This window comes from Cariama cristata, unplaced genomic scaffold (genome assembly GCF_000690535.1).
Source record: "Cariama cristata isolate BGI_N322 unplaced genomic scaffold, ASM69053v1 scaffold28079, whole genome shotgun sequence".
Taxonomy (NCBI): domain Eukaryota; kingdom Metazoa; phylum Chordata; class Aves; order Cariamiformes; family Cariamidae; genus Cariama; species Cariama cristata.
The window spans coordinates 45,306-72,179 of NW_009634520.1; the positions used below are offsets into that span (position 1 = coordinate 45,306).

At 35.1% G+C, this 26,874-nt stretch overlaps 1 protein-coding gene across 1 annotated transcript in view; it reads left to right on the top strand.

Moving 5' to 3' along the window:
- Positions 1 to 23,638, top strand: part of LOC104167065 (dnaJ homolog subfamily C member 1-like) — a gene marked incomplete at its 3' end in the record, with an annotated part of 30,310 nt that extends 6,672 nt beyond the window's left edge. Inside the window, exons 4-8 of the mRNA XM_009707189.1 lie at positions 1,259 to 1,424; positions 2,315 to 2,412; positions 3,485 to 3,578; positions 13,467 to 13,557; positions 23,472 to 23,638. Coding sequence (XP_009705491.1) covers positions 1,259 to 1,424; positions 2,315 to 2,412; positions 3,485 to 3,578; positions 13,467 to 13,557; positions 23,472 to 23,638 — 616 coding nt within the window. The remainder of the gene's footprint in view (positions 1 to 1,258; positions 1,425 to 2,314; positions 2,413 to 3,484; positions 3,579 to 13,466; positions 13,558 to 23,471) is intronic.
- Between the last annotated feature and the right edge of the window lie 3,236 nt (positions 23,639 to 26,874).

Sequence of the window (26,874 nt, forward strand, 5' to 3'; positions counted from 1 at the left end):
AAATTGATTTACATGTCAAGACTGGCAGTTTAGCAGCTGCGCTATTATTCCTGGATCGGTCAATTTACTTGAGAAAAACCTACTACTGAGTTCTACTGACCTGCATGACAATATAGGCCCTATTTCTATTCCTGTAATTAGGCCTGCGAGTAACTCAGAATATTTTTAATTAAAATATTTTGGTCAATGTGTTGCACCAAATTAGGCCTTTCAGTGCAGATTTAATTCTGGAAATGGTGTGATTAGAATATGTAATGAGTTGTGTTCAATTTAAGATTAACAGGTTGTGCATCTTGAACATACAGGTTTTTGAGTTTACTGTAGAGATTTTTGTTTGAAACTTTTACTCTGAAAAGTTAGCAAATAGAAAAATCTGGTTTGCGTGTCTGTGGTCTGTTTATTTTCAAATTGATGATAACATGCTATAAATAAAAGACCCCAGACATACTAGGATATTTCAAGACATTTGTGTGAAGAAAAACTGACAAATTGTCATAAAATGGTTTCTGCGCAGTCAGTAGTGTTAGTAAAATTAAACAATTTTAAAATAGATTGATTTTTGGAGACAGCTTTTCAAATAGAATATCAAAATAGTCTAGCTGTGGTGAACTTTGTTTTCTAACATCAAAATCAAGCCTTTAACTTAAATTCATATCTGACGGAGAATGGATGTTAAGCCTGGCGGCATTTTACCTAATGGATATCATGCTAGTGAAGGACAAAACAAAAGCAAAGATACCTCTCCTCTTGCCCCAACACTTGTGTTTTTTCTTCTTAATGACAAAAAGTTTTCTAGTGTTTGAGACTTTTGTCCTTTGCTACCTATTTAGTAGTTTGTGGTTTGTTATTTACTTCTATCATGGAGACCTGCCCACTGATTACTAGGCAGGTAGAACACATCTACATTTCTGGAAGTGTGCTATTTCAGAACTGAATGAACTGGGGTGGGGGATGTGTGTGTGTTACAGGAGCAATCAAATTACTTTTTTAAATTTTTTTTTTATTGCAAAAGACTAGATACCTTTCCCCAGCATTTGGTTCTGGATTCTGTTTGTTTCCAGATGCAAGCCTAGCAGCGGACAAAACAAGGCATTGCTATATTAAAAAAAAAATAAAATAAAAAATTACTAAATGATCTTCTCTGTGTATATTATTATTCAAGTGGTCTGTGGATTATCATTTGTTTGTTTTATGATTAGATGGTTTGGCTTATTTCATTTTAACTCTCTTTGAAAGCCTGTTATATTTGCTACTGTAGGTATGATGATATTCTGATCAATGGACTACCAGATTGGCGACAGCCTGTATTCTACTACAGGCGGGTGAGAAAAATGAGCAATGCTGAGCTGGCATTACTCTTGTTCATTATACTCACAGTGGGTCATTATGCTGTGGTTTGGTCAATCTACCTGGAAAAACAGCTGGTAAGTATTGGTAATAAATGAGACTTGCTTCAATTATTAGTATTGAATTTCCTGGAGAAGTTTGCGTGTTACAGGGATCTCTACCACTTCTCCTGTTTTGAATTTGGATTTTTCATATTTTAAAAGGATTATATTCAAAATGGTGATCATTATAGAATGACATATTCAACATACCAGAAATAGTAGTCTAAAAACTACTTAATTTTTCTAGAGTCGGTAATAAATAGCAAGATACGGATCTTTGGTTTTTAACTGGAAGGAGGAAGAGGAATAAAAACTCTTCTATCATTTATTTTTGCAGAATCATATGCTACTGTAGTTGTGTCTGTGGTTTTCCTAAATGATGTTTAAAAATAATCAGTTTTTATTCATTTAAAAGTCATACTTACTTTGCCTTTGTTCTTAGCTAAATGCTTTTTTGGTTTTGGTTTTTGTTAACAAGATAGGCATTGGTAAGCAGTATAAACATCATTTTTTTTAATTTTTTTTTTTGGTCATATAAAAGTCTATTGCACTTAGACTGGAAGAAACCTAAGCATAACTTGAAAAATATTCATACATTAGCATCTATTTACTTTTTTTATTTTCCACTGCATTATTGAAGTTGATGAATGAGAAAGGAGGCAAGTTGAATGCTTTCTCCTCTTAGAAAACTTTGATTGCTATGGAGATACACATGAGTGACAGAACTGGACTTCATGTGTGTTTAAAGACTGGATACCATGGCAACAGTTATTGTTAAGATAGATCATTTTACTTAATCATGTAGGACCCCTAGATACATTTGCATAAATGCTACTCTACTGTTTACCCTTCACAGAAGAGTCCCAGTAACATTTGTGGTTTACATGTTAATGATAACCTGTAACTGTAGTTCTTTCTACATCAAGGATGAACTGCTTAGCAGAAAAAAGAGGGAGAAGAAGAAAAAAACAGGTGGCAGGAGTACTGATGAAGCCAAACTTGCTGCTGTAGACAAAAATGAAAGGTGGGAAGGAACTCTCTTGTTTTCTGCATTTTAAAACATTTTGCCAGCTACTGGTTTAGTTCCATGTTTTTCTCCTTGCATCTTTGAAACGTTTTATGAGAAAAAGAACTCTATTTGTAGTAATAGCCATTGCCGATATAAAGTGTGCCAGTGTAGATGCGTTTTCAGGTTTTCATTTGTAAATAACTGTGTGGTGTTTATTCAGCAGATCAACAATAATTTAAAGATTAAGGCTGAATTAATGATATCTGACTTATAGAAGAGTATTATTTCTACAAGTTGATTTTAGAAGATTTTACAACTTTTCCTGTCTTTGAAGATTTTTGCCTTTGATTACAATTAACAAATTTCAATTTATTTAAGCTGTAGTTTATTACCATACCAAGCAAGGAGTTTTTATGGGGTTTTTAATGCATGTCTAATTTAATGCTTTTTATCTGACCAACTTAAAAACAAGCGTGTTGGTAAAGGATTCTAACACCATTGTTTGTTAAGAAACACATAGGGAAATGGTGACTTTCAGGACACTCCGAAAGATACCACCATTTCTTCTATTGATTCATAGAAAGAAATAAAGGGTTTAAATAGTTCACACAGCAGGGGCATGAACTGGATCAATGCAGGATGGAGATCAGAGACCATTCTGCCTGTCGTCTTTCCTGATGACATCAGTGAGTAATGCTCCAGTGAACTGCAAATGACATTAATTTTTATGTATTGTTTTGTTTATGCTACAGTCTTCATATCTGGTTGTCAGCACTTGTGAACACTTGGTTGAGGCTTTAGGTTTTTAGGGTTGGTTTTGTTTTTTTTTTAAACTGAAGTGATTATGTGGCTTACAAATTTATTTTCTTGAAGAAAAGCCCTTTTTAAGAGATTAAAATACAGAGATGATTAGAAGTTAACTGTTACATATTTTGAATTAAATATTCAAAATACATCTTTAATATTATGTAGTTACACATTTTTATAGGAGTTGACAAGTGCTAATCATCTTGAAGGATAATGGGAAAGTTCTGTCTTGGAGATTGTGTGGCAGCGATGAAAAACTTACAATTTTATTTGACTGCAGAGTACTGGACAAACCACAATGGCATGACTTACTTCCATGCAAGCTGGGAATATGGTTCTGTCTCACTGTGAAAGCTTTACCTCAGCTATTCCAGGTAATAGTAATGATTTTAAGTTATATTACTTTATTTTTCTTGATGGTGTTATTATGCATAATCAGATATGTAGCACTTGTTCCTGTGAATTTTTTGGCTCAAGCGCATACCATATATATATATAAAAAAATTACTCTTTGGAGGCAAATTTAATATTGTAAGTTCATCAAAATATGAATGTATTTTAAATGGATATTAATCTTAACATGCTAGGGAATTCAGCAGCGGTTCTTGTTAGGCAAAACTACAAGAATGAATGATGGGAGAGGGGTGATACACAATTAGATATACATCTAATTAGGAATAGCGATGTCTTCCAAGCGATCTCTTAACAAAAGTGTGTTTATCTCGGAGGCAAATGCTACACTTTCATAGCAGATATTAATATGTCATTTAAATTTGGGGGAATAGTGAAATTACTTTTTCTGACTGAGTGAGGGTTTGTGGTTGGTTTTTTTTTTCTGTTTTTTTTAAGGCACTGGATAATGATGTAAATTGATATAAATTGATACCTGAAATTACTAAGGTAAAGTAACAAAGGTATGGTTCTAATTTGTAAACATAAATGTGGCAGACTTGCCCACAGTTGTGTTTTTTTCATCTGATACTATAAACTCTAAAATTTAGCTGATATTCAGCCTGTGTAAGTATTGTCAGATCAGTTATAGATTAACTATTTTAATATCGCATGCTCTTTCATTTCCCTTGAATACACCCATTTGTTTTTAATAACCTTGTCACTGCTAATGAATATGGATCAGGGAATGCAAGGTGGATTTTACTTTGGGTTACAGAAATATTGAGTATTCTGAAATATAAATAGTTTAAATGGCATCAGTGTCCAATTTCTGTCTGTGTTCAAGCTGGAAAAAGCATGTAATTCATAATTCCTTATCTGTTAGCAAAAGGCTTGTAAAAGTTATAAATACAATGAAGTCTGGTCTTTCAGCATCCATTTTTAAAGCCTTTAACTTCTCCCAGAAAGAGATGCAAAAGTTAATATCTCTTCCTCTTTTAAAAATTTCATCAGAACTATGTGGCTATTTTATTGAAGAAACCTTTCTTTTCACAAGTTTTTAAAGCAAAAGTGATGATGCTTAACTAAATCAACGGTTGTGTCCAAATTAAGCTTTGGTGCTAATCCCTCATTGAGGTGAGCCAGATGGAAAAGAATTAAGTTCAGCAGTTGCTGTTGCTGCATTTTTGAAACTTTCTTCATAATTATAGTATTTTCCCTTTTGCCTTGATTGCAAAATACTCAGAATATTACAGAATATAGTAAGATTCATGAAGAATTTCAAATTAGAACTTCTTACAATCTAAGCTGTCATTTTATGATTTTTAAGATAGTCTGTTAAGTCAGTATAACAGGTTTCAGATTTGCTGTTCAAAAAGCGGCTCCTATGCCTGTCAGAATAGGCAGAAAAGATGAATACAACAGAAGTGATGTTTCATGCTTTGTAGACACCTAGCCAATACTCTTGCTGTAGATTTTAAATCTCTTAAATTAATTGTAGTGGGGGAAAAAAGCTATCCAATAACTCATGGAAAATTGCAGACCAGCAAACAGAGATTTTGGTGGCAGCAGAAGCATGATGGAGAGGAATTCAGAGAAGGAAGCCTTTGGACCAAGGAGGAAGCAAAGAGATGGGGTTCTAGAATAAATTGCCTCATATGTAAATTCCACAACTGCTTAACTCCAGGGTTTTCTTTGTTGTTTAAGATGACCTGCCAATTATGTAAGTTAAAATGCAATAAAATATAAGTAATTTTCAATATTAAGAATATTCAGGACTTCAGGTAGCTGAAATAAGTTACTGTAGCTTATTAGTTAACAATACTTGAAGTATTACCTCTTCTGAAGAGCATAAGAGCAGCAGTGACCTCATGTTGGAGATGTTTTCTGAAGTGACAGTTCAAAAGATACCTCGTATGTTGTAGCTAGCTGGACAGATACATTTATTTAAAGTTTTAGCAAGTTCTGCCTTGATTGCAATTACCAACATATAGCAAAAAAGGTAGGTGTACTTGTATGATTATGTCTTGGTACAGAGATCTTGTTTTCAATGTAAGTGCTTTTCTCTTCAATAATACACTAAGGTAGCCTTGAGATTTCAGAGTATTTCACGCTTTTAGTATTAGTAGAATCACTAGGGCTGCTTACCTAGAAGATAAGACTTCTACAGATAATGAGTAGTGTTATATGTGCTAGTTACACATGCAGATTTTTTTAACGAGGTGTTAAGTGGTTGACATAAGGATGGCGGCTACAGATTTTAGTTGTTTATTGAGTTAATCCAAATGATTTCTTCAGTCATTTAAGAGCCAACAAATTGTTTTCAAAGGTGGCTGTCATTAGTCTGCAACTAATGCAATTGTAGATTAACTTCTAAACATGCGTTCATATGTAAATAAACCCCTTTTGGGACAGAGGAAGGTAAGACTTAGCAGTACTTCTAATCAAATGTTGCTTCTGCCCCTGAGTTTTTCAGTGCTCTGTCAGTGAAATAACTAAACTACTTCCTTATATTAAGGAAACAAAACCGCCTGTCTGTGTACACAAGTTCTTCCTCAAAGAAAACTTTATTTAAAAAAAAAATCACAAAACCAAACAGAAACCCCAAACAACAACAAAAAACTAAAACCACAAAATCAAACCAACAACAAAAAAACCTCCAACAAAACAAAAACCACAAGGAGAGGTCAATTTAAATTTCTTGCCAGTTCTTGTATTGATGCCTATTACATACAATCCATCTCTCTCCCTGTTAGTTAATGTGAATATTCTACTTGCAACAGCTCTGTCTGAGGATTCAGGTTGCTGAGCTTCTGCCCATGCCTGGCACTCATTTATCCAGTTGAGTGTCTTTCTCCTACTTCCCCTCCTCCTTCAAAATGTCAGATTTCAGAAGGAGGCACTTAAAATAATTAAGGTGGGCCTTTACTGAAGAAAAATGCTTTGTTTGCATGCCCTTGTGATGGCCTATGCCATTTTGTTGTAGTCTGCATTTTATGTCAAGAAACTGGAAGAAAAATGGGTGAGAGGAGGATGAGAGAAACTAAAAAATGATTATTTTTTTAAACTGTTAACAATTGTATTTTGAGAGAGACTTACGTAGGTTTTTGTATCTGTGCATTTAGTTTGTTAAATTTGGGGGTGAAAACATCTTTAAGGTTGTTTGAAGAAGCGAAGGGAAAGGAATACATAAAATGTATCATAAATCAAATATCTATGGTGTGAAAGAAATGTTAAGTGGAGTGTAAATTACATTGACTGTTACCAAGTTTAATTCTTGTAATGTAGGCTCAGGAAAAAGATAGAAAAAAGAATGCAAATTTTTTGGAAGGGCCATTTATAATTTACTCATTCATGAAAATGACTGGAAGAAGGCTATATATTTTAAAAAATAAAAGAAGGTGAAAAAAAGAAATAAAACTCAATTAAAATGCTTATTGGAACTGAAAATTTTTCTTACAAAGAAATAAACCAGCTAAATATAGTGTGCAAGAATTTCAGTTCAAATGGTGAACGTAATACAGAATAGACAGTTGTGTTAAGTGTACTTTTCTTTTGTGGGAGAGCAGTCATATGTAAATTGCAATTTATTCCTGAAACAGCTAACTAGATTTTTTTTTTTTCTTTGGATGTGCAGACATACAACTTAAGAAAAGTGGTCTTTCCTAAAAATTCTGTTAGTTACTCTTCACAAAATATTTCCTTCGGAAAACTGAAGATAGGAGTGTTTGTTAGCATTCCTGTCAATTACTTTTCCTCCACCTTCATGTGGTGAAGCTTAGCAATGAATGTCTCTATTTTTACACTAACTTCATTAATGCCAGTCAGCACTAGGAAGTATTTTTTATTACTTAAATTATGAGCCTACTGTTGTCGTGAGTGTAATGAAGCAAAAAGCATTTTTGTTTCAGACAGAAATGGATTCTTGTTAAGAAAATAAAGTTTCCTGTTATCTTCTGTCTATAATAGTGTAGGTGCAGTGCATGCACCCTAGCAGTGAGCTGTTTGAAGAACTTCTGGTGGTTTGCCAGTAGCAAGAAGGCAGTTCAAGCTCAATACATAGTTGCACTGTGTATAACCTAGTGAGATTATCGACAAAGCTCTCAATTACAATTTAAACTTGTGTTTATAAAGACCTTCGTGTAGCACGAAGTGAATTAAAACAAAAAGGCCAGTAATTTATTTTTATGTAGACTACCAGATGGTAATTACTGTAGCTGATTTAGTAGCCTGGAATAGATTCAAACTAGTGACCTAGAGGTGTTTAATTTCTTGGCATTTTTTCCTCACATTTTCTTTTAATCCATGATTACGTTTCAACACCTGTTTAGAGATGGTTCAGCTTTGGCCTTAAACGGATTGGCAATGTGTCATTAAACTCAAGAGGCTTTGCCAACAGGGCATCTCCTTTGGCAAAGTTAGCTTTTAAGCAAGATTTGATTAAGTCAGCAAACATTTATGTGGATTGGTTTTGTCTTCAAATATGACTTTATATAAAGTCATCATGTGAGATTAAAATAAAATTTATTGCATTTAATAACATATGCCTTAAAGAGATTTTTTTTTTGGAAGGGATTTATTCAAGTCAGTAAGGTTTAATATCTCCTTAACTCCCAGCTTTACAGGGTTTTGACATGTTCCAACTTACTGTACAGCGCCAACGTTGATATAAGTTCTAGGGAGCAATTGCAGGATGTGTGGCATGAGGGCTTGCCCATTTGTTCTGTTTCTTGCTATTTCGCAGCTGTTGGGAGAACCAAAGTAGGGATGAAGCTCTTGACCTTGAGGTCAATTAGAAGCTTAGAAGCAGGTCAGAGGAGAGTGTATGGTAAAACGAGTATTCTGGGGGTATGCAAGTGAGCAGAAATAATTTGCGCCTAACAGGGTACTTACTGTCTGAGGCACTGCAGACTAAATGTGCTTCACTGTGTAGTAAGAGTTTTAAGTAAACATAAGACACTAAAGAAATTTGCCTTTAATTGCCTGCTGTTCTGTGGCAGCCAATTTTGTTCTGCTCCTTCAGATCCCTTACTGTATGTCTGCATATCGCAGCACACACGTTAGAGAAGCGTAGCTCCAAGAGTAGCTCACATGTACAAGGTGAAACTGGCTCTCAATTAATGGAACTGTTCTGTTGTGGTATGAGGCTTCAAGGGGTGTGAATGGGTCCCAGAGAGGCCTTGCAGCATTGGCCTCTGTTCCCCCTTCTGGCTGCCTTTGTTTCACCACTGTGCATGCAGAAGACCCAGCAGATACTGCAGTAGCACAACCTGCTGCTTGGTCACCCAGGGCATCTGAGGCTTGGGAACCACACTTCAATTGCCCATGGGCTATACGCAGCTGAAGAGTCTGGCCTCACCTGGTGTTATTCCAAGGTCAAAGCATGATTTTCTGATTATAAAGGAGGAGGTAATGCAATTCCTATTTATTTACTAGTTTGCCTTTGACTAAACATGTAAAAATGCCCAAAAGAAATATAAATCATAATGTTTATCTTTTTTAACATTATTTCTTTCCATAACACATTGACATTACTAGTTTATAAACCTGTCAAAAGAGTGTTTTTGCTGTGGTATGATGACTGGCTTTTTTATTGTGTAGAAATAGCAAATTGAAGGTCGGATGTTGCAGTAATTTTAATTTGACTCCTTTTTCTCTCCTTTTTGTGCAAATTGTACAAGAGCACTGTACTCAAAGACAAAAAACTAGTTCAGAACTTCATGCAAATATTTCTCTGTAGATTGATTTAATAAGAATTAATACAAGGAAAATTATTTCAATATAATGATTTTAAGTATGTTTATGGGAAAGTTTCAAGTTAACTGTAAGTTCTGAAGGGATGCATTTTGTTTGTATCGGTCCCTCACCCAGAGAACTAAAATGTGAAGCTGATTCTTTTACAAAATCTGTAATGAAGATTCACATATGGCCAATACAGCAAGTTGTTTCCAATGTCTACTTATTTTTCCTGATCTCTAGTTTTTCTGAGGTAGACCAGAAAGCCAGGAAGATTGACTGGAGGGGAAAAAAAAACCCACAAAGCAAACAAACCAACAAAACCTCATCACCCTCCCTAAAAGTCAAGGAGAGGCTGGACTGACTGAGTCCTACTCAGAACTGAAAGTTTTAGTTCCAGAATTAGTACAGTTTGAATAAATACCGTATCTGTTGATTTAAAAACAGCAAACAAACAAACCAAACCAAAAACCCCAAAACCCCACAAAAAACCCCAACCAAAACCCCAAATCCCCAAACAAAGAAAAAAAAACCCTAAAAGTCCAGTGTCGAGAATTTCTGTGTTTCTGCATAACTGAAATGCAGCTTTGTCTTGGCAAACTCAAATTTGTTGACACAAGACGATACTGATACAAAGAGGAACTGAAATACAAAATTTTTTCCATATTCTTGGTTCTTATTTGTGGTTTAAAATATTGAAAATATGTTAATTAAATGTTTGTCAATTTTTATTTTTCTTCTGCAACACTTCTTGAATTTTTGGTTAAATGTGAGGGTAATCACAGGAACTTCCTATACATGGCAGTTGAAATATAACTTAGAAATACTAATAGCAGAATTTTGCTTTTCTAGTACACTTTTTTTTTTCATTCTTTTCCTTTTTGAAAGTGTGTATTTGAAATCACAGTATAAAACCCCAACATATCTTAAGCCTCTTCTTTTTGCTTAACTACATGCATATTACAGCTTTGGTGAAGAAAAGTAATGTATTTGTGTTGATGTTCTTTTCTGAAAACTTCTCAAACTCCTGCAAATGAGAACAGAGTATTTTTGATGAGGTAAGCTGGAGCTTTTAGTTAGAACAGTTCCAAGCTTTGTATTTCTGTGTCTCTGTCCCATTCCACCCCTAGAAGGACAAAAATGTTGCTTTTTTAATGTTTATTACCTATTGAAGGTGAAGTATACATCAGGTATAAAATTTTGATGTTGCGCATATTTTGAGCTGTTCAGGGAAAGATCCTCTAAAAGAAAAATCATTACTGAATCTTGAGGAAGGAGCATTAGATTGGAAGAGCCTGTATCTGTATTGCTAGTGTTTTTAGGGCCCTAAAATGTTTGTATTGAGGCAAAATGACTGCTTAAATTTATCACTTTGGAAAAGTAAAAAATCTGGATGTAAATGTATTTGAAATACTCTTACTACCAAAACTGAATATACTTGAAAACAAATATTCCTGTTTAGACTGATACGATTGAAAACTAATGAGGAGTAAATTGAAATGTGCTTATTTATGTTAAGGCAAAAGTTTTCTTCAGAGAAGTTCCTATTTTTAAACTGTTTTCCAGTGTTTTTGTTTTGACTTAGGAAGTCTAGTACCCATATAGTTTCTGTCTGTGGCTAAAATCTTTTCTCAGGTATGTCTTTTAATTTCTCTTTACAACCTGTAGAGCCATTTCTTATGCTTTTGTGGGAAGGATTTGATTTTCGAATCTTCAAAATCCATTTTGATTACTTTTTTGGGTTTTTTTTTTCTTTGCTTTACTTCATATGTATATATTTTTGTATGCTTCAAAAGGCGCAGTCTCCCCTTTTTTTGTGATTGTGGTATCAGCCATAATAGACTCTGACTAATAAGATAAGACTAATGTTGCCTTTGTTACCTGCATATTACTCCATTTGCAGTGATAATCTATTTTATATCTATAAGGCAACAATACTACTAAATTTCATTTATGTGCTTCTGACTAGTTTTCTTTGTTGTTCAGCTATTGTGTCTCATTTTCATGAGAGCCACATTTCCAATTGTTCTGTGATTGACATGCTGGAGAGATTGACAGTTACCCCCTAGTGCATGCTGTCTGGAGATCCCACAAGCAATAATGGATTTTACACCAGAATTTAGCATCAAATATTGGCTTTCAGTGTCAAATGGGTTAAATTTAAATGCCGGTTAATTGTAGCCATTTTGAAATCATAGCCTTAAACAAAAGCGTTTTTTTGGATATCAGTATGTCTGAGTCCTGTGTATGCCACGCAACCCAAATCTCAAACTTATAGCAGAAGTTAACCATTATATTTATGATTGTTTCTGTTTCTTAATGATGGAAATAGTCCAAATCTGGTGAGTACAATGAAAGTTTCCACGTGTGGTAGAAAACTCATGTTTCAGGTAAACTGAAAAGAGAACCAATGCTGGTCCTAATTTTGTAATTCAATGTTCTAACATAGAAACTGAATATGTTTCCTCAAAGCCTTCATATTTGCTGTTAATGGTAGTCCTCCTGTACCTACACGTTTTTTTAGCCTCAATTCTACTGAAACCACCAAAAACCCCCTTTTCCCCATCCCCAAAACCAAAACTGTAAGCATATGAGATGCTCTCATCTCTTATGTTCCAGCAGCAAAAAGTTACGTAAATTCTTTAAAATTTCTTCTGTGCGCAGTGATCTCCTACTTAAACCTGGCAGAGAAATGTAACTTCCCATTTCCCGTAACCAAATGTAAAGACAAATAGAGAGTACGAGGAGGTATTTTGGAAGGAGATGAAACGTTACTGATCTTTTGTGGAAATTTATCAGAGTTGTTCTTCAGGCGCACTGACTTGTATCGGTGAGATGTCTCCAAAGCATTACAGAGTTCTGCTCAGAGCGGGATCATGATTCTGACCTGTGTTTTACCACTTTCCTCAAGTATCTTTGAAGGGGTAGATGCCTGCATAACACAAAGAACAACTGTTGTATCGTACTATCTTTGCAGGGAGCAGTGTTTTTGGATGACTTCTACCATTAGAGGCAGCAATAATGACTGGTTAACTTTTTTCTTTTCAAAATTTATTAAGATGTCTTATTTCATTTTTAATGAGACCAGGTTTTGTTCAAATTTATGAGATTATACTTGAAATTATAAAAGTACTTGCTGATGTTTTACAATACATTCTACATTGAAATTTGAATCATCCTTTGTATGTAAAAAGTGGGACTGTTAGTGTAATAACGAAGAATGAAATTATTTTTGGCTATAGAGAACTATCATTAGCTTTATCTAATATGATAATTACTTTTTATTTAATACAATCAATGTTCTGCATGCTTGGAAATGATAAATAGTAGTTTGTCTATTTCAGCATTTCTATTGTATCTTCATTGTTTTTGAATCAGTATAGAAATCTCTTAAACTGGTATGTGAGAGTAAGAAAACTCTCCCATACCTCTTACTTCAGCAGTCTGGTTGTTCATAATGGAAAACTTTCAGTGCAAATCTATAATTACTAATTAATCAGATTTTGGAAATGTGTACCTTATTGTGAGATTTGTGACAGAACTTCTGGTCTTATGTGTAAATTTGCCAAATGGATTTCAGATTAGAATCTGATCTAATCCTTGGAGAAAAAACTTAATATATATTTTCAACACTTTAATGGCAATGTAGAAGTTGGTTTAAATAAAAAAAAAAGGGAACAAGTTGGATTTTGGAGCATGCAGTCGGTGTTACCATAATGAGTTCACACTAAAACGACTGCTGCCTAGCAATTTTCTTTGTTTGTCTCTGCACACACTACTCTAATTAAAGACTTTTCTTTCTTCCTTGAACTTCCGGATTGCTGATGTGAGCAAAGTGGGTACATGACCTTTTACAAAGCTGTAGGTAGTGATCAGAAATGTTTTTCTAACCATTTTACTTTTCAGGTTGTCAGTGAGCATCATAATCTGTAATACCAACGCTATTACATTTCAACCTTTATTACGCAAAAGTTCTACATTCTAAACAAATACTTTCTATACTGAAAATTGTTGTAACTCAAAGAAACAAATGTATCTTAAATTTTTTTGCAAGGTTAATTGAGAACTTAAAACAGAGCCATTGCAATAACTTGTTTGTATAAGGATGCTAATGCCATTGCAACATTTTCTTAAAGGATGCCAGACAATTATATGTAGAATATAAAGAAACAAAAATGAAGGCGAGAGAAGATGCCCTGGCTAAGGCTGAACTTGAAACACTTCAGAGTGAGTTTTTACCACTGTCTTAATAAACAAAGATGTAATATGATATACCTACTACACAGGATGTATATGAACAAACATTTCTATAATCTTCCAAATACAAGCTTTATGTATTTCTATACTGCTGTTAAATTTAAATAAGCTTTTGATTTTGTGACTAGTTTTGCAGTAGGCTGCTGGTTTGGTCCTATAGAAGCATAAAACTCAGGTGATAGTTATGTCATAGCAACAAAAGTGTACTTTGCTAGAAATGTTGCTCTATGGGAGCGGGAAATCGCAAATGTATAGAACTCGAAGCATACATTTTCAGAAGTGACCTCTTGCATTTTGAGCATTCTTGTATTCTTTTTGTCTGTAAATATTTTTTTTTTAAATAATGTGTTTAATAATTCTTTTGTGCATATTGAGTTGATTTTTGTGATAGGAACTGAACTTAATTTGAATTTCCAAAAGCATGGATGCAGACTTTGGAGATTATTTCAACAACAGCATGAATTTAATGCTTTAAAGTCTTTACACTCTTATAAAAGACCAAAGAAGTCAATTAGCATTTCCCTTAATAAAGTACTCAGGATAATTATAGGTGACTTTTCCTTTTTTTTCTTTCAGTTATTTGCTTTTGACAATGATTAAACCTACTGTCTTCTTAAGCCAACTTTAAAAGTTTTTTTGTCTCTCTTTATATGTGCATGCTTGCTTTATTTACTGTACTTAAGTGCATGCTTTTAAGTTCCTTTATTCTGACAAGTGCATTGAGTGCCCTGTAATAATTTACTAGCTTTGAGTATGCATAAGCCTTTAGGCACTTAAAATACAGCTGCATTATTTATATTTACAAAATAGCTTAATTTTGGAAAATCAGCAGAGAGATCCAGTTTCAGTGATAATTCCCAACTTATCTGTAGCTGAATCTATTTTGAGAAAATGGATAACATTCAGCACCTCAGTGAGCATCATGGACCCAGGCCAAATCTAGCAAAATAATGCATTTAATGCTTGTTAGGGAAGGCTGCCATTATGCTTGAGATACGTACCACAAAATGGGCCCTTGAAAAGGGTCTTGTCTCAGGTTATTAAAAACTTGTTAAATTGTCAGATAGTAATGTATTGCCATTGTTCAAAATAGCTGGCATACATTCTTCATTGAAATCTGTGACCTACTGTTTTAAAAGGACTAGTTTTTGAAAACAAGTGAAAGTGTAAAGCCATTAAAATTGTAGTGTGCACATTCCTGTCTTTCACTGAAAGACCACCTGTGAACTTTTCAGTATTTCTCCTCTGCCAGGTGCCATGTGAGAGTCAACACTTTTTGTTACCTCCAGCAGCAGTGACCGCACGTGAGAGGTGTGAGTTTGCACTTTCGTGTCCTGGTCACCCTGACCTCTCACAGAAGCACCTCCCTGTCCCCTGTTATGCTGCTGGGTGTGACGTTGCCTGTGACCTCCAGGTCTGTCAGGTGACCCAGTGTCACTCCTGTGAGCAGGGGCCAGTCCTCACCAGTCTTGCTGGTTGGCATCCTGCCCTCCTTTGGTGGGCTTGCTGGCAGGGACCAAGAGGAAGGATTCAGACTTACCACTTGCAATTAGCAGAGTTTGAAATTAGGCACGGAATTAATTTGATCAGCCATAGCAGTGCTATTGCTGGGCAGCAGAATAAGCAGTCAGTTACCCTTTCTTAAAAAGAAATAAGACTGCCAAGAGAAGAACAAGAGATGTGTCTATGTTACTGTAGGCAAAAAAGTAGTTATATAATTTTTTTACTGAAGCTTGCATGCAAAGCATCTGTTAAATTTGCTTATTTCATTATATTGTTCTGCGTTGTCACTGCACAATTAGCATAGAAAGGTTGTAAATCACCAAATGTGGATTTTGTTTGCCCCATTCTTCTTAATTTTAGAGACCATCTGTGGAATGTGAGTTCATAATAACAGTTCCATCTATCCAATTGCATAAATGTATCTCATGCAGATCAGCAATAGCTGTTTTACAGTGCTTGTTTTTTCATGACCTAATTGCTAGTTTACCCCCATGTCTATCTGCTTTAAAAAAAGTGGTATTCTGTAGGCAGCTTGAACTAAAACCAGAGAAGGGTACAGGAGGAGGAAAATATAATTTGCAAAGTAGAAAAGAGAGGACAGTATTGAGATGTCATTAAAGTGCTGTATTTGGTGAGGAGTGTGAAAAAGTAATTTCTTCATAAGTCAATATTATGCACAATTTTGATTTATTTTTCTGGCACTTTTGCAGTGTTTCTTATCACTTCTTAATCCATTCAAAGCTGTCACTACTACCTGAGTAAAATATGACAACTTTACAACGTTACCTTAAAAAAATACAGCAACTTACAATACAGACCGTATGTTTCTAGGAAATGTGGTTTTGTATGGAATTACAGATAACTGGGTGCTTTATGTACAAAAATATAAATGGTTTGCCCTACATTTTCTGATGTCCTTTTTCACATTTAGATACCAGAACACAAAATTGATTTTAAAATGAAAGTGCTTTAATTAATAAACTTTCTTTTAACTTCTCCCTCTCCTGTAGTGTCACACGTGTATAATCCTTGCATCAGGGAATGATTCTGTAACAATTGATAACCCTGCTCTTCATAGTCATGGGATGTAGAATAGAGTATGTATTAACTGAACTGAGTAGTTATTAAACTGAGAACACATAGCCATACATTGTCAGGACAGATGACTCTGCCAGTTTTTAAACTTAAATTGCAAGGTTTGAGTAGTTACCAAGACAAATTCTAGCAGCTCTACTGGCCCTCTTCTTGCATGGAGCACTTCTTTCAACGACGTCTATTTTGGGGAGAAACACATCTCTTTTTCTTTCTTTATACTTAGCCGTGATAGTTCTCTTACTTTCTGTTCTTCTTACATTTGTTTTCCCTGACCTTCAATATGAAGACTTAAATTTATTTTTAAAATATACCTTTTTAAAGAAATAGCACCTGCCGGATACTGAAGGTGAACTCTTCACTGTCATCCCAGTTACCAAACATATTTGCATTGTAAATCCAGAATTCTTGCCCTGATGTACAAGGCATCTGGACCAATCCATGGCAAGAAACTATTTTGTTTCTAGTTATAAATCATGTTGAGTAGTACTTAGTGTTTTGGTTTTTTCCCCTTACTCTCATCATTCAAGCTTTAACTGAAATACAAAGTTACTAGCCCTATGGCTGCATGATTAGACTTCTTTCTGTATTGAGGCTTTATAATGGCATCTATAGTGGTATTTGTATCTCTGTATAGGACTTTATAATAAGACATGTCTTACCTGAGTGCCTGCTGTGAACATCCAGAGCTGTAGTGAAACCTTTAATACATTTGATCAAGTTTGGTTAGGCTTGGTGGTTCTCCCTTTCCAGACAGCTTGGAATACAGTATGTTGCTTGGGTAGCTTTTTATATTGTTTCATGAAACTTAGGGATAGAAGACATCACTAGATGGTTTACTATAATGTGTTTATTTCAGACCCTTACAGGCAAAAATCAGTGAAAAATACTGATTCTCATGACTTGTCTTGTTTGACTTGTACCAGTGAGGCACTTCAGCTTTTAGCATCTTGTTGTGCAAGATATAGTATTGATCAGAAAACCTTGAGATGCCTTCCATTCTTCATGGTTTGTTCAGACAATTAATTTTACTGTTATATAGTTATATCTTAATTTCAGTGTGGATTTCTCTAGCTTTAGCTTTCAGTTGTTCATTACTAGGATTTTTCTGTGCTTAAAAAAAGTTGGTTTATTTATCTGCAGGTTTTCTTTATGTAAAGCATTTCTTTAGCCCTTAATTTCTATGGACTTTCTGTACTCTATTTAGTTTTCCAACGTAGCTGTAAATACTGGACCCCGGGTTTGTATCCAGTGTTCTAACATTTGTCATCTTCTGATTATAAAATCAGGTTTCTGCTATTACTACTGTTCTGTTTACAGAATCACAGATTACCTCAGTTCCCTTTACTCCAATAGCTCATTTCAGATGGCTTGTCCACCATAACTACAAGCTCTTAGATCAAAGGTTCCTTGCACACAGTTCCTTATAAGGACCTTATGCCATATCTGCACTTAACTATGTAATTTTCAAAAATGCTTTTGATTTAATTGGTCCCAGACTAGCAGCCAGTCCATGTTCCTACTTCTTCCTGTACTTTCCTCTTTGCTGTAAATAATTTTGACCAAATTTATGTACTCTCGTGCTATACTGAAGGTGACTTTACATTTACTTCCAAATAATTGACAAATATCTTGAATAATTATGTTTAGTATTAATCCCTGCCAAAATGCAGTGTTCACATGCCTGCTCAGTAATGATTTGCTGACAGGCAGGTTCAGAGAAAATTAATTCACATAATGCATGCTTTTTTTGGTTGGTGTGGGTGTGAATGTTCTGATCACTTAATTGTTACCTCTGAAGCCTAATTATGGCAAACTAAGTATCATCCATTTCACAGATTGTTTTGGCAGGCCTCCTGAAAGGATTCTGAACTTGCAAGCTCATGTGATTTTTCCAGTTGTTTCAACTAGGCTATATGATGCCTCTCCCTACAAAACTTGCTTCAGATTTTATGGATGATATTCCACTAACATACAGTGGTATGAGGCTCATTTGAAAGAGGCACGTGTGTTTCATTATATGTTTTTTGGAAGGCAAATTAGCTCTCAAACATTGGAAGTTTATTTCTAACCCTTTCATATTATGACAATGGGGTATTTTGGGGGAATTGGAAGTTTTGGGAATGGTACATACTCAAAGAAAAAGATGAAAGACATCAAAACCTACAGCTTGCGAGAATTTTTTTGTAATTGAGGATACATTCATCACTGTGAATGAAACTAACATGTTTTTAGTCAGATTACTCAAAAATGAACTAGCTTCTAGATCTCAGTACAGCGAATATATATATATCTGTCTCTAACTCATGATGCATTCACATAATCCAATTGTCTTTATTATGAGTACAGAAATGTATATTTTCTTAAACATATGAGTCTTAGCCCCATATTTGCAATGATACTGAATAAAGTTTGCTCATTTTTTTCAATAGACTGTCATATCCTTATTACAATTTTTTCCAGACTTTTGGCTCTATTGTATTCTATCTGACTGTATTGCTGTACATGCAAGTGAATTTTTCTCTGTCATGTTTTAAACAAATTTTAATGCTGTAAATGCTTTGGTTGTCTTTCTTAGTTACATAGGTAAGTGAACAATGTTGAAAGAAAAGGAGATCTCAGTGCAGTATCTTACTGACTTTCCAAAAAGGTGTTTGCTGTCTACCTCTGTATGTGGTCATATTTCTTGCTTATCAATGCATGAGGTAGCAATCAGCCTGTCCCTTTACTTTCTATGATTTTCAAGACATTACTGTCTTTTTTGACTATATTTTCTGTGAATTCTTGTTCATGCTTAAAGCTTAGAAACCTTGCAGAGAGAGGGAGCTTGATGTGTCATACTTTCTTTGCACAAGTTCAGCACTGGTTTTTTGTTCTGTTTCTTTCTATATGAAGTGGTCATTTTTTCTGTGGAAAAAAAGTATCTCTGAATTCTTTACATTTACATCAACTATCAGGTAAAATCAGTGTATACTTTTCTGAAAACTTTTAAATATGGACCTTTGATACTTACTATGGAAAAAGCACCACTGTTTTGTTACATGGCACTCGATCCAAATTGCTAACTGATTCCTTATATTCTAAAAATGACAGCTGATATATCTTAAAGCAAATGACCATTAACCAGATACTATTAATTCTGCCACTGATAAAATTAATGTAGTAACAAGGTGGAAGGACTAACGAGGAAGGTCAAAGTATCTGATTATGTGCAAGTAATTAATCAAACTTCAAAACCCGGATCATGGCACCATAAACTAGTAAAATGTATAGCCAGTACGACAGGAATGATATTGGAGGCCTTTAGAAAACATAAAGTGCCGTGCTTTAAGAGAGTTAGCTAATTGCTATCTGTTAAAGTCTAGGCATCCCAGTGATGGGTATATTTATATGCTGTTCAAACACAGGGGACAAATTACATTTCTCTTTTTAACTCTAAGTTGTTAGATACACAGTCAAATTTCGTCTTCTGGCAAAGAACTTGATAGTTCTAAAGGTGGAAAATGCTCATAGAAAATTAGTATCCTTGGAGTATGAATTCAGCAAATGATAAAACAAAATTTCTCCTATTACAGAAGGACTAGAACTCTGTAAAATTCACAGATCATGTAAAAATACTGATCATTTTACATTGGAGTGGTAGATAATCAAACAATTGCTATAGTGCTTACAATCTTGGATTGTCTATTTACTTTCTGCTGTTGCCTGTTCTTTTTATTCTGTTTAATAAACTAGAAAAGTTACTACACTGTACTTTGGCAATTAGAATACATAATGTTCCCAGGAAATAGTAGGGAGAGTAAGCTATTCATTTACCCTATTGAGGTTGAAGTCAGGCCCTGGTTTTACCAAGACTCTTTCTCTCCACTGCATGTAGTTGTATGAGCACCGGTAACTCTGGTCATAGTTAAGGTCTGATGGATATTGGTGCCCACACAGGGCATGGTGGTCTGATTGGGTTTCCAGTGGACAGTGAGTAGGCTGTCACAAAACTGGGAGGAACCTCTGAAATCTTTTTCTTTATGTTTTTCCTGCATTTCAGTTAGGTTTATGCACAACAATATTAGAACAGTATTTGACACTGGAGGAGAAAAATGAGTTTTAAAAGCCTGTTCTGTTATAGTAGATGGCCACATACTGTAAACCCAGCACTGTTTGAAGATGACACTAAGTATTAAGGGAACACTTGTGTTTCAAAACTCTGAATCACAGCTGCAGTTGTTGCTACTGGCAGCACCATCAAACATCCTCACTTTAGGCTGTGGTGGTGGCAGCAGCACCAGCTTCCTGGCTGTCTGTCAAGCCTGAGCAGATGTAGGATTCAGCTGTCTAGGCATCATCTACTATTTGGAAAACCTGATCCTTATTCTCTCCAGGGGAAAGCACCAGGTCAGGTCGGAAATGTCTTTTGGGCTGCCAGTTGAATTGCTGATAACCTCTCTCTTTCATGTTATATTTTCGTTTTCTTCCTAGGTATCTGCTGTGGATTTCTGTTCTTTGGGTGAAATAGTTTCAGTGATCTGTTTTGCTTTCTTCAGTCTTCACCTGAAAGAACAACAGTGCTGCCTTTCAGTTGAGGCTTCATAGTGTGAATCATTACCTCCAAACATAACTTCTGAGCTTCCCCAATCTAAAATCCTTGATGGTATTATCATTAAACCACTTTTATGTGCTTTCCTATTCCAAAAAGTGGCTTTCAAAAACTCTGAGGTCAAACTGTTCTCAATGGGTTATTGGGAACCCTATGTCAAAAGTGCTGTAACTTCAATTCTATTTTATTTTTTTTTAATTCAATATGACAGCCATTGTGATATGTAATGGATATGCTGAACTCCTTCATCTTTTTGTATATGCACGGGAGACAGTAGAGACAAGTTTTTGAATCGTGGTTGAGTGCTTGTTTGAGGTTGTACAGCCATCTTCTCTAGGTGGGATTTCTCATTCCTTTGATAGTCAGCAAACAGCAGTGTGTCTTTTCTATGTTAGGTCTTCCTCTGTCACATAACTGCCTGAAGAAAGCCTAGATACTGTCTTTGATACCTCATTTTAAAGTGGGGTGCAGTCTTTTCTGGAAATACTGTTACAGAATTACTTCTAAAACTACAGAAAAAGCCTAGATGACCTATTTTCAGGCTAGACTCGTCATTTTTAAATGTTAGATGCTTTAACAATTTGCATATTTTGAGAGGGAAAATTAGCCAACAGTAGCTGATGGGGTGCAAGACACAATTGAACCCAATTGTCTTGGGGTGTCTCCACTGTTAAGTAATTCCAAGTGAACGCATGCAGTGTGCTTGATTATTTTCCAGGGTTGAAATACACTTGTGGAAATTGTTGTTTAGGGTAACTTCCTAGAATATTTTTGCCAGTGTATTTGTTTGCAGTAAAGAGCTGGTGAAGCCATTGTTACTTATCCTTGCAAATCTTAACTCTGACTCCAGAAGCTATTAAATATGCCAACTTTGAAGAAAAATGAGATAATGGTTAATGCATCTGATTTGATTATAAAAATTACATTTTGAAATAGACAAAAAGAATTTTGCGCGAACAATGAGAGGAATGCTGGTTAACATTTTGGGGCTTTCTTTTAGTTTTCTTTTTGGGAAGTGCATGTGATTTCATTATAATTACTATGCATACTATAGAAGGATGCTAAAAAAATTCCAAATACAAGTTTTTGCTTACTGTTTTATTTATTTTGCTATTTATGTTATTTATTGAGAGGAATTTGACAATTACAAGCAAAGTTAGAGATTTTTCACAAACAGGTCTCTCAACAACGTATCTTTACAAGTTTAGAAGATAGCTACTCATTCTGTTAACTTTCAAGATCTGTATGAATTTCCTGTTGTTTTTGGACTTCTGAAAGGTGCTGTGAAACAGTTCTCTGTCCATTTATTGTTTTCTTAAATATTCAGTTCCTAGGAGTTTGTCAAGTCTGTGGAATCTCTTCACTGTGCTGTTCCTGCACATATACTGTTAGGAAACTTGTGCATCAGAGTCTGTACAGAACAGTCCGTCTGTCCTCTTTAGGAAACTTTTTAAGAAGGTTTTCTTGAAAAACAGGCATTTCTCCTCTGGTGCTCAGAAAAGTATTAAGGAATGGTTGCAAAGGCAGATAATCTGATCTAATGGCCCACTGCTGCTGAGAAGTCTGGTTCTCCTTTTCCTTGCCCGTTACCTTTAAATGACTTAGATTTTTAAATTTTTGTTGGAGTGTAAAGGAGTAATTTTCTATAAGATAAGTGAATTGAATTGGTTTGCCAAGTGGTTGGATGACTGTCGAAGCACAAATAGAAGAGAGAGGAGCATAAGCATACAGTGGAGAGTGGAAAGGTTCAGGGAGAGTAGAACTTTCCTCTTTTGGCTGCAGCCAACCATTAGATGAGCTCTTTTGGTTTAGTAGCATCCTTAGGAGCATCCAGTTATTGTAAATACAGCATATTTTTAAAACAGCGAGGAGAAAAAAAATAATTAGTCCCACTTGGCATACCTAAGCTTTCTGGATGCTTTCTGAGTGTTCAAGCTTCTTTTCCTGATCCTTATCCTCTTGTCTCTCCTAAAGTTCTGGCAACGTTTGATCAATCTTAAATCTTTCTTTTGAGGTCATCTTATCTAGCAGATATGTTTTCATTTACTGGGGTTTAGGTGGTTGTTTTCCCTCCTTTGTGTCCTGTAAGTTTGCTGCTCCCATTTAATACCATTTGAAGGACAGAGAGACCAGGAAACTGATCAGTTGAGAAATGAGGCCCAACATTTAAATTTTCCTAAATGTCTAAGTTCTAGAACAGAGCTATTTGTAGTTACATAAATCTGAGAACAGAGAAGCTATCTATTGACTCGAAAGGTTTTACACAGCACAACTGACCATAGATTAACACAAAATTGTCTAAAACTCACCTTTCTACCTTTGCTATTTTCTTTGAAGCCAGCTGGACTTTTGGAATCTCTTAACAGTTCCCTATGCTTTTGCCTGTACTAATCTTAATTGCCAGGTGGTGTAGCAGTAACAAGAGCTAACTGATTTTGAGGGGCTCCTCATTTGGCCCTTTAAGGCATAATTGAGCTAGCAGAGGGGCTAAGTGGGTTTATTGCTATTTACTTTTCATAAAAATAAAATTATTATGCAAAACTCTGAATTCTCTTTTTAACAAAGAAATTGAAGCCCCTTCCTCAGTGGAAATTTTAATATAGCATTAAGAGTTGAGGAGCTAAGCCTGCTTTTGATTTATACTTCTCTGCAGTATTAGTGCCATTACTTTTTCTTCTTATTTTTTACTTTTGTATAGAGGAGAAGAAGCCTAAAATCAAGAAACCAAAATCAGAATTCCCTGTATACACGGTTCTGGAGTCAAGCGCATATATACCATCGTATGATCATGGAGCTTCAATTGAAGAGATTGAGGAACAGATGGATGATTGGTTGGGAGGCAGGAACAGAACACAAAAAAAGAAGGTAAATTCCAAATCTTTCATGTTGCTATATATTTTAAATGTTGATTCATTTGCTTGCATCTTAAAAAAAAAAAAAAAAAAAAGGATATTGTATGTATACCACCACAATATTCATATACCATTGAAGTCTACAGAAGTATTAATTGTCGGGCAGAGATATAATGGAAAGATTATGTTGATGTTCAGTGTAATTTGTGTAATGATACTGAAAATGTTGTTATAATAGGATGTCATTGATTAAAATATATGAAAGCTCTCTCATTTCTAACATAAATACTATTCTTGTTCACTAGAAATTAGTAGAACATAATGCTGACAAGTTATATGAGGCTTGGTTCTTTTAATTGCAGGTAATAATATTTTGCTTGCAAGAATAGATCCTTCTCTAAAAAAAAAAAAAGGAAAAAAAAAGAGAAATCTTTGCTCCTTATTATCCAGGTGTAGTATCTTTTGATTATGGAACTACTTACGTACTTTGTGCGTTTCATCTGACTTATGGAAAAGTCCTAACAATTTTTTTTAGACTTATTGTTAAGGTTCTTTCTACTTAGGGGTAAAGGTTCTTAGTGGCAGTTCGTGTAATTGTCTTCTGGTAAATTTTATTAAAACATGCTGGCTTGAAAATGTATAGTTTTCATCTTAGAACTGAGATACATAGGTGACAGAAGAAATGTTTTAAATTGGTCTCCTGACTTGAAAATATTCCTTGCTTGGAAGACTGAGATGAGAAGAATTGTGTGTTTCTTGACTTCAGCATAAAAATAGTGAAAGGAATAAGTCTGATTCCTCCATGCTGCAGATTTGCTTACTCCTTAGTTGTTTTCAAGCCTGTGAAAAATACTGCCTCTCATTTTTAGTCAGACCTAGTCTTTTTACTGAAATAATTTGAACTTTGCGTAACTTGTTTAATTGTCTACCACTGTTGGATTCTTAAGATTCATGACTTTCCAGTTGTCAGTTTTTTCTTGCTGTTACTTTTGTCTTTCTATATTATTTAGTACATCTGCATTATGTTTACTTTTATATTTCTGTAACAAATCCATTTCGCAAATATGCTTAGCTTTTGACTTCTCTGTAAGGGATTGACACTCTGAATTCTAAAACACTAGAGCATATTTTCATGCACATAGAGAAAGTAAGAGCTCAGGTCCTTAATTCTATAGATGAGTTGCCTGGGAGTTAAGAGCATATGTACAATCATTGCTTTGTTTACCTTAATTCAAGAAGTGCCTGTGGATTGGATTCCTGCCAGTTACATCTCTGTGAACCAACTTTGCGGGCAAACGATTAAAGGAGAAAAGATGTATGTTTGTTTGCAGTAGCTTGGGCTGGTTGCATGCTTGACTATCTGGATCCCCAAATTCACCCTCCCCTCTGATGGAAATTGAGTCTTTCTTTGGATTTCTGTGCAAAGGAATTGAATAAGACAGGGCCTATTCCATCTATAATTTTGCACCTCCTACGCAGAGTATATAGAAGTTGTGTCTTCAGAGACTGCTGAGAGAACAAGTTGTAGGTACCTCCTTTCAGAAACACGGGTCACAGAAGTTAAAATGCACAAAGAACTGTTATTAAAAGATAAGTAACTTGATTCTCTACGCTTACGCCCAGAGGTTCAGTATTGCATCTCATCACTTTGATTAATGAGTTTATTTTTTGAATTATATTCTGTTGCAAATGCGCTTAACATTTTAGGAACAAGCAGGCAATTTGCAGGTATACTGTGTGGGTAAAGTGTTTGACCTGAACAAACTGTGATGAGGTGTGCTTCCTCTCCTTGACAGCTAATATATTACCACAATGCAACACTGACATTTAATACAGTAGTGGAGAGAAACAGATTCCTAAACCGTACAAAGAAATGGAGAATATATGTTACCAGCTCTAGCAGCTTGTAGGAGCCATTGTGCCAATATGAGAATGTCTGTGTCATATGATTTGTAATAAGCTCACTGGGGAAAATGGTTTTACCACAAGTGAATTGTTCCTAACTGTCACTTGACACATTTTCCATTTTAGCAAGATGTATTTTCCCCCACTACACATAATAGATGTGAACTGGGACGGCATCTCTCTTCTGCCTTCCTCTTCAGCTTCTTACATGGACGTGCAATAAACTGGTGTGTAACGTTCACCTCTGTTCTGCTTGTCTTATGGAAAAGTTACTCTTTCATAAATCATTTTGCCATCAGACTTTTTGCTGGGTTTGTCATGCTTCACTCATGAGAAAGCTTGTTAGTTGTGGGTTTTTTTTTTGTTCTTTCATGATAGCTCAGGGATACAGACTATGAACAGCCAACCAGGCTTGAGAGCAGTTATCCATGTGGTAAGATCAAAGTAGCTTGATAAAGTAGTGTGTTGCTATGTCATCCATTCAGAAATAAGGAAGTGGTGTTGCTCTCCCTGATGTTGGTATCCTGAGTGTAGATGATTACAATTCGTTTAATATTGTTCATTAGCTGCTTTGCACTGTTGACATTTGTACTTTAGGAGGTGCCTGTAATCCATAGACTAGTGTTTTGCAAGTACTGTACCATGCGGAGTGCCAGTTTGATAAAAATTTAGATTATGTTCAGTTGTTAGGTTGAAGTCAGTCCCTGTGATTCCATAATTTATTTTTTTTTAATATGTAATGATATTTGAATGCTTAGGTTTGTGTTTGGTTGGTTGGGGTTTTTTTTGGAGGCTGGTTTAATGGCTCATGCACTACAGTCCTGTAAGCTGTTCAGTAATGTCTCTTCCAGTTTGGAAGAGTACACTTGCACTCTTTGGAAGAGTGAATAAGGAAATCTAAGGTTATGAATTTAGATGCATCAAAGCTGTATAAAAGAAAAATTCAGATTTTTATTGTTTCATCTGCGACAGGAATCTGGATATTTTTCTGACATACTTATCTAGGAAGTAACATTATCATAGAGTAAATAGCTCTGTAAAGTAGATTTGCCAACATGGAGAAGCCATTATCTGACTCACCATTGTTTCATTAAACTTACATAAGAACTCTGCATTTTATTTGTAGAGCAAGAGTGTGGCTTTGGCACTGCAGAAAAACAAAATGGCAATTTTCTTCATAAAACAAGTATTACTAATTATTGATAATAAATGGAATTCTGTATTTTTAAAGCAAAAAGGATATTTGTGTTTCTGTCAAGGGTTTGATAGATCTAATATTGGTGGTTTCACAGGCCAGTGTCCTGGGCTTCAAAAAAAACCAAACAAACCACTTTTGTTTGATAG